Source organism: Neodiprion fabricii, chromosome 3 (genome assembly GCF_021155785.1).
Source record: "Neodiprion fabricii isolate iyNeoFabr1 chromosome 3, iyNeoFabr1.1, whole genome shotgun sequence".
In the NCBI taxonomy this organism is placed as follows: Eukaryota; Metazoa; Arthropoda; class Insecta; order Hymenoptera; family Diprionidae; genus Neodiprion; species Neodiprion fabricii.
In genome coordinates this window covers 38,312,420-38,326,145 of record NC_060241.1, presented here as the reverse complement: position 1 = coordinate 38,326,145, position 13,726 = coordinate 38,312,420, and the positions used below count along the sequence as shown (strand labels likewise).

Here is a 13,726-nt window from a genome sequence, read left to right as displayed (position 1 = left end):
ATGATTGTAATGATAATATTATTTATGAATTTATTTCGAGCGTCAGACGATTTGACCTATATGCGGATTTTAAGATGCAAAATACTGGTTTCGATCAAAACTGCCTTTATAGCAATGCGAGGAATTCAAATCAGTAAACACGATGACTAATGCAAGTCATGTCCGTAATATGGCGAGAAACAAAGGAAAGATTAAAAAAAAAAAAAAAAAAAAAATAATTACACAAAATGAGAAAATAAAAAGCGAGCAAAAAGAAAAATTCACAATGAGATCCACCCGTTAAAAAAGACGACGATCGGGGTCCGATTTTTATTCCCAAAGTTACTTGCAAAATTGAGTAAAAAAAATGACAACCGAATGCATCAAATTATATTTAATCGAAAGAACGTTCGTATTTCGTACAGAACCGATCGGAATTCACCCCTGAATTATAAAAGGCTTCTGATGCAGTCGAAGTCTGGCCTTGGCCGAATGTGTATTAACATATTTTCAAACCAGCTGCAGACCTTTCGCCATAATGCGAAGGAAAAAGAGAGACAACGAGAGTCGGCCAAGTGTGCCACTCATGTTCGTTTATATCTTTTCTCGATGAAATTTTTTCATTTTGTTAACGTTATTGTTATTATTATTATCATTATTATCATTGTTATCAAATGTAAAAATGTATAGAAAATATGTAAATTTGAACAACTGGTGAATTTGAAAAATTAACGAAATTATATATGTATATATACATATATATAAAGTATGTTTCTCTTCATAGTTCATCTCTTATACGTTTAAATATTCGTCTCGATAGAAAAAAGACCAACGTTCCTATGCATATGTTGAACGTTGGTCTTTTTTCTATCGAGACGAGTATTTAAACGTATAAGAGATGAGTTACGAAGAGAAACGAGAAATTTGTCCGAAATGTCAAATTGAATATCGCTTCATGACGCATGGCATAAAAAATCTGCCGCGTCGTTATTACCACGCTGTTTGTACTGCTAAAGAAATTTATTAAATTGAAAGTAATATAAATATCGTTAATTAACTGTAAGACCTTCGATACGGAGTTTCACCTGTTATTTAGACTCGATTAAAATTATTCTAGGCGAATGGTTACGGACATGGAATGAAGAGCGTATTAAAAATCGTACTTGAAACGTATGTGTTTTGGTGAAAAATTGGTGAAAATTCTGAGGGGATAATTGTCGACGTGGCAACGAGATATTATCAACTAAAAAAATGTATTTGCAGAAATTAAACAATTTCTCTTTGAATAATGATTAAAAAAAAATTAAGAAGATTTCAGACCGACTCTTCATTTGACGAAGTCGCATCCGAATAATAATATACGAACAACAAATTTAATTATACAACTTTGAGATCGCGGCTAAAAGATATCGATCCGGCTTACGGAGAAAAAAAAATCCGCATATGACGAATTTGTTTACCGTTTAGCATCTGCACGTTCATTTTTTGTGCTGTATAAGATATCGAGTTGAAAATTTTACGCGCTTGTAAGGACCGCACGCGATTTTCGAATGTCTTTCTGGCTGCGTTGTGCAAAATGTGGAGCAGGGTTAAAGTGCTGAATTTGAGAAGCTCGGAAAACGCCTAAATCCGAATTATTTGGTCGCGAAAATTGAAGTAAAGAAATCAAACTTTGGAGAAACGAACAAGTTTCAAATGGTCGGAAACCCGATGGCTTAAAGTTCCGAAATGCCGGATTTCAAAACTTCAAGTTACGATTAAGCAAAGCTCCAAAAATACAATTTCGAAAATTAAAATATACTCACACAGCATGGTTGGGTGTAAAAAATCATAAAAAAACGAAAATCAAAATTACCAGGGTTCCGAATGTAAAAATATCGAAAATCCGAAACAAAACCCAATCGAATTGAAGAATAATTCGTTCTCGATATTTCCCTTCTATATTCACTATATTTCGTCATCACGTGAAATAGATGAAACTAATATTCGAAAATCGGATGGTCAATAATAAGCCGGAAAACTTTAAACGACCATCGATAATTCATTCTCGCCTTAACTTTGGAACAGAATTTCAAACCTGACAAGAAAGAAGAACAATAACTTTTTTACAAGTAATTATGTATTTACTCGTTCTCCCTGATTTGTTGTTTCGTTCGATAGATAATTTGTTTTGCTGGAAGAAAGACGTATTAGATAAAGATAATTTAATAAATTTACTAGGATCGATGCAATGGTTGTTTGGTTAGATTTTTTCTTTTTTCACAAGGAAAAAAAAACAAAAAAGTCAATATATTAGTTAAGAAGTAGGTATTCGAATAATTTTACGCGTCATAAAATCTGAAAACAATCACCTGATTTGAATAAATTTCACCTAAATTGAAGAATATTCATTGGATTCATGTAATTATTATTGGGATTCAAAACGCTTATTTTAATCGAACGAATGATTGATGGTACGAAGAAGGTAAATCAGGGAGAACAAGTAAAAAATGGCAATTACATGTGGGAGGCAGTTTTTTTTTTGTTCAACCCGGAAATCAGTCCGCACTAAAGACGAACGAAAAAACTGAATCCGTTTGCCTGAAAATTGAAGGTAGACTGACCGACGAAAAAAAAAAAGCTTCTCGATGCAGATAAAGAGAAAAAAAGATCGAGTCTTCGAGGACAACGCGTTAATGGCAATTATACGTATGACAAGAATGCGAAGCGTACAAAAAGTAAGACACGAACTGAATAATTACGAAGTATGTTTAAATTGAGGGGGAAAAGAAGAAAACAACATCGAAAATTGAAAGACAAACATCTCACCGACTATTAGTTGATAATTTATTTTTAATACGTCTCTGAATAACGGATTTCTGGTTTTTCCAATCACAACGTATACATGCATCGCATAATTACTAAATGGCTGAACTTTACCGTCAATACAATTACAATTTTTTACTGTCATCCATATTTAATGGCTCAATTTTTTTAAATCATTATTGCGCGAAGCTTGTTTTTTTTTTTTTTTAATTCATACGAGTATACTTGTTTTTAAATTTGTTCTTTCGTCTTATCAAATATCGGATAAGACTGTGTCTCACGTAATCTAATCGATTTATAAGTATAGAACAGAGAATGTCTGAATTTAGGTGCAGATGCACCGAGGAGTTCAAAAGCCGAGTGATTGTACAATCAACGATGAGTCAGAGTTTCCCAATCATAAAAGCGAAACAATGTATTTTCTCTGAGCTAGCAAAATGTGAAACGATGATTTTTCTCCTCGGTTAATACAATGAACATTGATTGAAATATCACGATACGAACAATATCCTTTTTGGGTGTGCGAGTAAGGAGAAATGGAACAATGGAAATACGGATGACGATGAAGACGGCAAAATTTTTAGTAACACCAATTTGCGGATGGAGAAGGTAGGCAGAAAATATTCTACTAGAAAATAGTCATTCGTCGTTGCGAGGTAAAAAAAGTATTTAGTGTTTTTCCATCATCATTCTTTCAAACTTAAAATGAAAATACATAACGTAGCGGATGGGTTGTAGAAAATCAAACATTTCCACAAATTATAATTCGTGTAACAAAGTTGAATCATCGGGATTTTGATCGGTCTCGGATTGCTTTTTTTTTTCTAACGAAACCTCCGGATTTTGGAAAATAATTGAAAAGAGTGAAAAATAAAATCTCACTGCGTCGTTTAACTTCTTTAATCGTTAAACTGTGTTATTGGAAAGAAGTTTCAAATAAATTTAAAGGCATAAAAGATAACACGGATCGAGGCTGTTCTCGAGTAAAGGATAAGAGCATAAACAAGAGTATAAACGACGAAGAATTTGTTTTCAGCTATACCGAACAGCAGACTCATTATACAAAACGATCGTCCGTCATCGGACGACGACGACGATTAAATTAAATTGCAGGGAACGAATCGACGCCATTATTGCAGTTGCACAAAGCTGCGAGTGAGCAGAAAATTTGCAACCGTCCGCACGGTTTATTTCTGTAAAGGTACAGTACAAGGCCACGTGTTGCGTATATATACAATAATACATATATGTATATAATATCACGACCCTGAAGGTTTTTAAAATCGACTTGTATACAAACCATGGACATCGTGTTACGATCCCTTACATATCATCTGCATCCTCCATGCAATATATTAATATTGCATTATAGTCGTCGGCGTGGAAAATGCGCGAAGGATAAAGAAGAATTTCGCAACAGAGTCGCAGGAATCAGGTTACATACGTATACGTATACATCCGGGACAATCTGTTGAAACTTGAAAACGAACCGCGCATGCGCGAGTTTTATCGGCTCTTCGCGCAGGCTGGCCAACCCGAGTTTTCGGCTGTCAAACTCTTTCTGCCGGCGATGCGGTTGACACGAATTTTCGAGGTTAGAATCTCAAATAATTGAATCAGCGACTCGGAAAGGTTTTGGAAGCGTTTGTTGTCGGGTCGGAAAGTTGACTCTTCAAAGAACGGTCGGAATTAAATGCTTATGCTCTTTGAAGATTGAAACGTACACATTTTGCGTACGTTGGCACGCCTGCGTCGCGGACAAAGAATATCGCCGCGGGAAGATTTCGCCGACCAATGTGATTCAATTCCTTGGCGCGTACCCGGTTGATTTTCAAGTTTCAAGAGATTGTTCCGGCATATATGTATGTAACTATACAATTCAAGGTAGGCATAAACGGTGAAAATTATAACGGATTTCGATGTAAACAAGCTGCTATCAACGCAGTCAAACTTGTTCTTTTCCACTGTCAAGCACCTACGATGTATGTTGCGACGACATAAATGCATTATGGAATATATTGTACAAGGACGTTATAAACAATCGTTGTACAAAATCAAATATTCCGAATGAATATAACAAGAACATTGCTAATAAATTATAACTATCATACAAACGTATCGATAACGTCAAACTATTTACTTTGCAATACGTCGTATATTGTTGTTTTATTCAAAAATCCATACCTTGTACGAGTAACATTAATCATACGCGGTGAGAAAATTAATATAATAACGTCGTGTAAGATAAAGTAGAAAAAGAAAAAGAAAAAAAGAAAAAATAAATAAATAAATAAATAAAAAAACCAAGTCAACGGCATAAAAGAAAAGTGAAAATATTGTCCAACAACTTTTACTTTGCTTTCATATTCCGGCTTGTGTGCGATTCAAGCTTGTATGCGCGCGCACACGCGACGTGACTACACTTATATCGCGCAACACGTACGACTGTTATGCCCATGTATAATTCATGCGATTTGCACGTATTGCATGTATCCGGATACCCGGTAGAACGTCGATTAGAGAGGTTCGACGGTGGAGAGATCCCAGATCCTAGACCTGATCTACGGACGGTTTGCAAGTACAATAGCCCACTTTCACTTCGTGGTCAATGTCATTTCGTGAAACCCGTTTCCACCTTCGCGAGCCGCGTGAAATAATGATAATTATAATTATACACGGGATTACATTACACTTACAATGATACACGTGATGTTTTCCGACAATTTTCAAGCCCTGCAGGCTTTTCGAAATTCTGTATTATAACAGCTACGCGCTGTTTTTTCTTTTTCTTTTTCTTTTTCTTTTTTTTTTTTCTTTTTTTGATGCAAAAAGTTTTCAATCGACAACTCAAGTTGGATTATTATTCTTTGTATTTGTGTGTTTGTTTTATTTATTTTCTTTTTTTCATCGTTCCTTCTCTCTTTTTCCATTACCGCTAATAATTAAAAACAATTTTATTCTACCCGCGGTGTTTCGGATACATTATCAAGCGAGGAAAAATATTCAATTTTAAATTATATTGTTATTATATTATATATTATATATTGATATTTCGCACCGAAATTTGAATTTCACGCATAGCTAACATATAATTCATCGATTATATGTACAAATCTGATGATTATGGTATTTATTATCACGAACAAATTCGAGATTAGGTGTAGATAATAATAATATATTATTGCAGCAGAATTCTACGTTCAATTTTTCGACGTATTGCCTGTACTTGCGATTTTATCCTGCAAAATTTTTCTCTTTCCGTTTCTTTCTTTCTCAATCTTCCGCCAGTAATATCACCGATAAATTTCACTGTCTATTGCAATTACAAGTTGACGTCACGGAATAACGATTTGATTTCCGATTAATTTCATACCTCACGTATGCGTATACATATTTAATAATATATCGCACGCGTAGGATTGAAAATATCTAGATATCATGACGTGGGACACAATTATGAAACCAGTTCCTGTTTATCGTTAAACTTGTTTGCATATCCGCGAATGTATAGAGAGATGAACGCAGAAGTTTGCGAATTCGATATTTGGTAGGCAGGCAAGGTTTGACACTTTTTTACTATACTTTTCTCTCAGCATTATTAGCAGTATTGTAATTTAACGCTAATTTGTTTACGGTGGGAAATAAACGTTACGACGATGATGACGATGATGATAATAAAAATAACACTAATATAATACTTGTGCTCCGCTAAACACGCGGTAATTACAAACAAGATTATTGGGTTATCTTTTTGCCGGATTAGGAGTAAAAAAAAATACGTATATTTAAAGTAATACGGAATATATCGTCTATACCATGACATGTTTGCTGTATAAATATTATCCGACTATTCAAAAAATTTCACATTATATAGTATACGCAAGGAATGACTGATACATTATTATACGGATCAAGAGGAAGTTTTATAATTTATTCAATTGTTTGGAAAAAAAATCAACAAAATGTGAGGATGTTTATTTTTTTCTATTGTCACATTGTCAGATTCAGCACCTCAGAACGATATTTGAGAATTGATTGTTCGAAATTTCTTGTGATTCTACAAAACGGATTCGTCGTTAATTAATGCCAAACGTTATTATGTATCGTTTGTTACGAACAATTGAGAAAATATTTCATTCGATATGATCAAGCAAAGACAAGTCTGTTAAGTGTACGAAAAAAAAAAAACTAAAAAAAAAAAAAAAAAAGTGTATCGCGATATTTGCGTAACTATAATAATTATACTAATCAAAACAATCGAATGAATTTCGAGAAACTGAACATTTTCTGAATGATAATGACTTGACCACCGCGTAGAGCGGAAAATTTTACATCAAATTATGTCGGATCCAAAAATGAAGAATAAAGAAATTCTACTTATCGACGGCGTCTGGGAAACTTTGGTCAAGCAATTTCTTCTTTTTTTTTTTTTTTCATACAATTAATTTTCTTAATCCGACACCGTTTCCGACACACGGGTACATAATTCGATGTAGAATTTTCCGCTCTACGCGATGGTCGGGTAATTTTTCATCCGTCGATGGCGGTTCTTGAATAAAATGCAAATAAAAAAAAAAAAAAAAAGTCAAATTTTGCCGTTTTTTCGAAACGACTTCGGATTTGAGTTTCCGAGCGTCGAAAACCCCGAGACGCACAAAATTGCGGCCGTGTCCGGAATGTTTTTAGGTAAGCGAGGTATAATACTCACTGTTTCTTCGTCCTTCTCGAACCCTGTAGGTGAGGTCAGTGAACGCGAGATCAACGGGCGGCCTCTTCGGAAGATGGGTTATGGTCTTTGGCTGAGCTGGGAGGATCTGAAGTCTGACCGAGCCTTTTCTCGGCTGCAATAATATCCCGTTCGAGTCGTCGTCTCTCGAGCTGTTCCCCTCGAGCTTCATCTTGATTCTGATTTCCGTTTCACCAACGCACGTGAAGTCTTTCCGTTTTACTTTTATTATTTTCTTTTATTTATTTATATAATTGTAATTTTTTTTTTCTTCTTTTTTTTTTTTCTTTACTTGGAAAAAAAGAACTTCTCAAACCGCGCGAAATTTAAAAATTTCGCAACGCGAACGCGAGTGTGTCTACTACGAACACGTACACGCCTTGGCAGGCATGTATATTTCGTCAGAATTGTTGCAACGCCACTTATCACCGCCAAGTTTCACCGCCTGCAAAAATCACAGATTTCTAATAAAAATTTCAACCATATTTGAAATGTATGTTAAACAAGGTGTGATAGGAAAATTTTTATGCGAAACAGGTGTGGGAGAATAGAGATGAAAAACGAATTATAGCAATCTCAGCTTTTTCTTTCTTTCTTTCTTTCAACTTTTTGGATGCATGGAGTGTGGGTAAAATCCGATTTAAATTGCGTCGAAATAGAGGAATTGAAAAACGGAGTTTTATTGATCGTGAGTTTTAGCAGGAAACTAGAAACCTCGATTGACGCAGTTCAACAATTAATGTGTTGATTGGAAATTTTTATAGTTTATCCAATTTCAATGGATGATAGTTCGCAATTTCGCTGTTAAATAAATTGTACAGAAAACGTGAGTACGGATATTGATTTTTGGTAAGATAAATCATGTATTGGAAACGAAATCACGAAATCGCATCGGTTCGTTATGCGCAAAATATTCACATATTGATTTCTTTCACTGGTTATTTTTTCGGTCAATCGAAGATCTCTATAAGAATTTAAAGTCAGGCCATTTCTTGATAACCCAACATTTATTAAAACGTATGACAAGTTTTTTTTAATTAATAAATCCAATCAACTTGATGAACCTCAGTTGTCCTCGATCAGTTTTTATTTCGTAATTCTTTCCTCTATGATACTGTTTTCGCCTGGTACAATACGTAATTAATTATCATACCACGTCGAGCTGATTATCTTAGCCAAAAATATGATTAACCTTATTTTATGCCAATTACACATGACACATATAATAATTTACGAAACAATATAACGAATACATCAAGCGGAATCTTACATTCTGAACGAATCACGGCGTTGAAGTGTTTGCGTGTATAAAAAGTCTCATCAAGACCGAAAAAAAAAAATTCACAAATTCAAATTCGAGCACCGAGTAAATTAACTGCCAACACTTTCGCGGCTAATTTTCATTGAAACTTAAAATATCCTCATTTACTCATGACTTCTGCGACCAATTTTCACTGCAGATTTTTACACACATAAATACATATGCGTGATACTTCTCAGGTAAGAATATAAATCTATCGAAAACACCGGCACGCAAGATTTTCACACCCGCAGGATTCGGCGCGATGCACAATCGACCAATTTACGGTCGAGATATGGTCGAAAACGCAACTCCGCTCGCTATCTTCCCGCAACGGGGGCTTCAGCCGCGAATCTCGAGAGCTTCACGAATCGGCCACCTCGTTCAACCGCGTCTCGAGCCTTACTAACAGCTCTACCGATCAATTTGCTCAGCGATGCTATCACGCCCGTCTCGTATCTCCCATCGATGCCTACTTCTGCGACTTCTCCCACCATTTACGGCTTCTTCAAAATCGTTTCTTACACACACACACACGCGCACGGATCGTACAGTCGGCGAACCAACCGCAGAGAGTGTAATAATTATTCAGAATTAATGGCATACGGGACGGGTTTCGTTTTTGCCTTTGTTTTTTTTTTTTTTTTTTTTTTGTCTTCTTTTGATAAATTTTTTGTTTTTTTTTTTTTTTTGCAAACGGAATGGTACTAAGGAATAAAATTATTTATAACAAAAATAAGCAAAAAAACACAAACAGACACGTTTCTCATTTCTCTTCCTCTCGTCTCGTGACGGATGAAAATTTTTGGAACAAATCTTTCAAGGATTGATTTTATTACACATATAATATGTCTGCGGTGAATATGCAGTTTTGATTTTGCATTTTTTAACTTGTTTCTTTTTTTTCTTCTTTTGGTTAATCTTATTTCTCATCGACTCAATCACGAATCGGACGCTTCTTCGTCGCATCGACGTTAAAGAACAATAGAATCCGAAAGTCGGTCCAAGGTTCGAGAGTCTTACAAGTGTTGCAAATATATATATTTATATATATATATGTGTACGTGCATATGAGTGATGAGATAACTCTCGATAACGGCGATATTTTTTTCTTCTCCTGTATCTAATTAACTATTATCTACACCCGGTGTCTATATTGAGGTTAAACGTCGAGAATCTATGCTGCAGCTGTTGTTGCACAAGCAAAAGGATCAGCACCTCTGAAAACAAAGTTTACCCACCTTGTTGCAACGGCTAATAAAGTTGCCGATAATTGTCAATGAATTTTCATGGATTTCTTTACAACGCGTTTGCCAGTCGTCGTTTTTTCTTAACCGCTTAACCTGCCAGCCCGGCGAATAAGGTACACGGCATTTTATTTTATTTTCCGCAATCAACGTTTGTACCGTATAGTTATTATCCTCTAAATTATCGTAGTTTATTTTAGTTTCCCAACAATCAGCTGCGGGACAATGGAATTCAATCCATGTACCGGGACAATTTTGCCACGCTAATCCCAGAACTGTATATACCTTTTCTAGCAGAGTATGCAATTCTTTGCAAAATTGTGACTCACGCGATTGTTGGAATTCTTACGTAACGCAACCGGACTCGTATATTTCATACTTGCGATTCTCGGTTGAGTTAACGCGAGCGTAAGTTTGCTGATTTATTTATTTTTTTCCATTCGTTTTTGTTTCGTTTTCTCTCGGTCTGCTAAGAACGAGAAAAATCGTCAGACATATTTTCGAAAATCTTAAGTATCGATTATAATTCGGCAATAAATTTCAATTTTTTTGTAAAATAAATTTTTAGGTATAATTACGCGGTAAAAAATTTCATACCTATCCACAGACGTTTTTATCAAGTGGTATAGTTTCTCCGTATCTTGTGTTGTACACGCGTACAGATATCGAAATGTCGGCGATACTAATTGTAACTATTCGTTATCGTCGCTTACAGTCACATTTCTAATCTCGACGCGTGTCAATTTGAGATTATCACGTGCGGGTAAAAGGTACATTTGGAAAAAAAAAAAAATCATCACATACAATAAAAATAATTTCGTTTCGCCGTGTTTGTCGTAGAAATTTCACCCGTTGCTCGTTAAACTTTGACTCGATTAAATTTAACTCGATTGTATCGGGTTCGTTTTCGGTGTAAAATCTCGTACGTACTTTTTCTTTCTTTCTTTCTTTCTTTCTTTCTTTTTTTTTATTTTTTCTTTCGCTCTCACGCCAACAACACCCACCACTTTTGTCGACGACGCGCCGAATCGACGTGTGCGATCATTCCATGAGCGTTATCCTTTTAGTTTCTTTTTTCTTTTTACTATTTATTTATTTATTTATACACCTGCAACAAGCGTCACGTACACCGACGATACCGTAGCCGGTTCTAATCGGTTTTCCAAGCCGCTGACACTGACATTAACCAAGGTTGTTATTATAAATTAAATTTCCGCTTCCGAGTCACGCGTGTCATATATATTATAGATACGAACCGGTTGCCAATTTATGCCCCGAAACTCGTGTCTCGTGTCGGCTGACATTATAATAATATACACCGATAATAATAACAACAACAACGAGAATATCGTCGATCACTCGGAAATTACGCGACTGGATACGGAAATATAAAATATATATGCATACAAGATTAAAATTAGCGCGGAACTTTTTCATTCGCGTATTTTTTATCCCTCACTCTTTGTGTCTTTTTTTCTACTATTGTCTTTTTTTTTTTGTGGAATACCTAACGCGATTGATCGGGAAGAGTTCACCGGAAACAGGATTCACGTGATAACCGAGGTTGAATTTTTTTGTATATACTTGAAAAAAAAAAAAATTTCACCCATAATCCTTGCGCATTTTAGTGTCGGCGAAGGATGATATGTTAGCAAGTCGAGGTTGCAGCAATGTTGCAAGAAGACGCGAGGTGAAAGGCGAATGACCAGAACTGACGTTTCGGGTAGATTATTCTTAATCGGATTCCGATGTCGACGTGCGATCTACATAATATACGTACGTTGATGAAAAAATGTTCTCTTTAAATTCCGCAAGACTTTCAAGTTTTTTAATTTTGTTTTTTCGTCACTTTCTTTTATTTAATTTCAAAATTTCGATACTCGAATATCTTGATGCTAATTAATACTAATCAGGCGTATCACTGGAGCTGCGCAGGTGAAATGTATTAAAATTAAATCTTTTTCATCATACAAAGAAACTTCTGTTAAGTTCGTCGCGTTTTTTTTTCTTTTTTTTGAGCATACCGTCAATTAAGATTCTCTGGAGGGTTCTTGGGAATGCAGAAAATTGAATAATTAAAACTGTTGGTGAACAAGGCTAGTTAGAAAATTAAGAGTTGGAATAAAATATGAAGTAAAAATTGAAAATTGAAAATGTTGAAGCGATTCTTCTACTTGTGTGTGCAGGTATAAGATGAAAGGAAATTTAGTGAAATGAAACGAGGCTGAAGTTAGTAACGTTATTCTAACGATCGACGTCTCAAAAAGCCCGTAGCTTCATTTCTTTGGGAATCTATGAAATGCGGTAGATTATGTATTTTGAAAACTTAACCGCTTCAAAGTCACTAGAAAATTGGAAAATAGTAATTTTTTCCCTCAATGTTTCGTTACGCTGAGGTTACTTACTTCAGCCTCGTGAAATGAAATGGAATGGAATGAAACGAAATGAGAAAAGCTTTATTGCGCTGACCGATGGATACTCAACAGATACAATTATCATTGTTTACACGTGATAATGGAAAACGCTGCGCAGTCAAGTGCAAAGATCCTCGTCAAGTTGAAATTTCGAGCTCCGTTTGTCGCCCCACTTTTTCCTGCCGCAGAAATTATTGAATTTATTACCGATCAAGCGTGCGTTACGCGTGACGTTGCGTTGGCACGTGGATCAAAGGTTCTTGGACGTTGGAAAAAATCGTCGGTATAATAAGGCATGTGTGTACATCTATTATATTCTATTCGCGTTTATCTGTGAAGTTGGAGCGTCGTTGCTGCGTACATTACGCGATAATCGTAAGCTAGACGAATGATCTTAGAATGCAAATTTAGTATCTCTTATCAGATCCTCGACACGGTTCGAAAAAAGATACAATAGTCGTAACGCGATAGAAGAAAAAAAATAAATAAATAAATAAATAAAATAAAACGATTATATTGTTATGTCGTATAACTTTGCAAACATGCACGTTTTTATATCAATTTTCGGTATAATTTTTGACAATTCTTTAAACTGACGATTCAACGTTGAATTCCTGAACGTTTTGCGATTCCACATTCTTTGACAATTGTTTTGAAAAAATTCAGAATTTACCGAAGACGCGTGTTATGATCAGGGTGAAAAGAATCTGAAGACAATGATGATATATGTTATTCGGGGTGGAAAAAAATCATGCCAAGTAAATAAAATTATAGTCGATCCAATTTCGGTTAAGAGAATTTGTGACTTTGATCGTATGAAAATCAAAAAAAGAAAAAAAGAAGGAAATCGATCGATGTTCAATAATAAAGAATCGAAACTTATTATTATAATACAAAAGCAGTTTTAAACATATGAGCGAAACGTAGCACAACACGACCTCATATCTCGACCATGAAATTTCAAGAATGTGCAGACTGTATAATTTTCGGTTATTTAAGCGACTTATCGGGCCGGTATGTTGTTAATTTACATTAATTTGCAAACACGTGTATCCGCATTTTTTGTTTCAAGCTTGTGTTTCAGCCTTTCCCGATTATTTATTTTCAATTTTGCTAGCGTCTCCTGCACTTGAGAATATATATAATACATGTATTAAAAACCGATATATTTATAGGAATTATTTGAACGTTGTTCATCTGCAATTATCGACGGTTAATAGCGGTATAATAACATGATAGAATACCCTTATTACTG

General features: G+C 35.1%; 1 protein-coding gene across 3 annotated transcripts in view; it reads right to left on the bottom strand.

Annotated features, from left to right (window-relative positions):
* Window positions 1–13,726, bottom strand: part of LOC124177928 (ATP-binding cassette sub-family G member 4) — a 47,959-nt gene that overhangs the window by 21,090 nt on the left and 13,143 nt on the right. For 2 of the 3 annotated variants that reach the window (XM_046560898.1, XM_046560896.1), the window contains exon 2: window positions 7,493–7,955. In XM_046560898.1, coding sequence (XP_046416854.1) covers window positions 7,493–7,682 — 190 coding nt within the window. In that variant the 5' untranslated portion in view covers window positions 7,683–7,955. Of the gene's footprint in view, window positions 1–7,492; window positions 7,956–8,780; window positions 9,233–13,726 lie in introns of those variants that run through there. The other variant, XM_046560897.1, reaches the window with a different exon arrangement.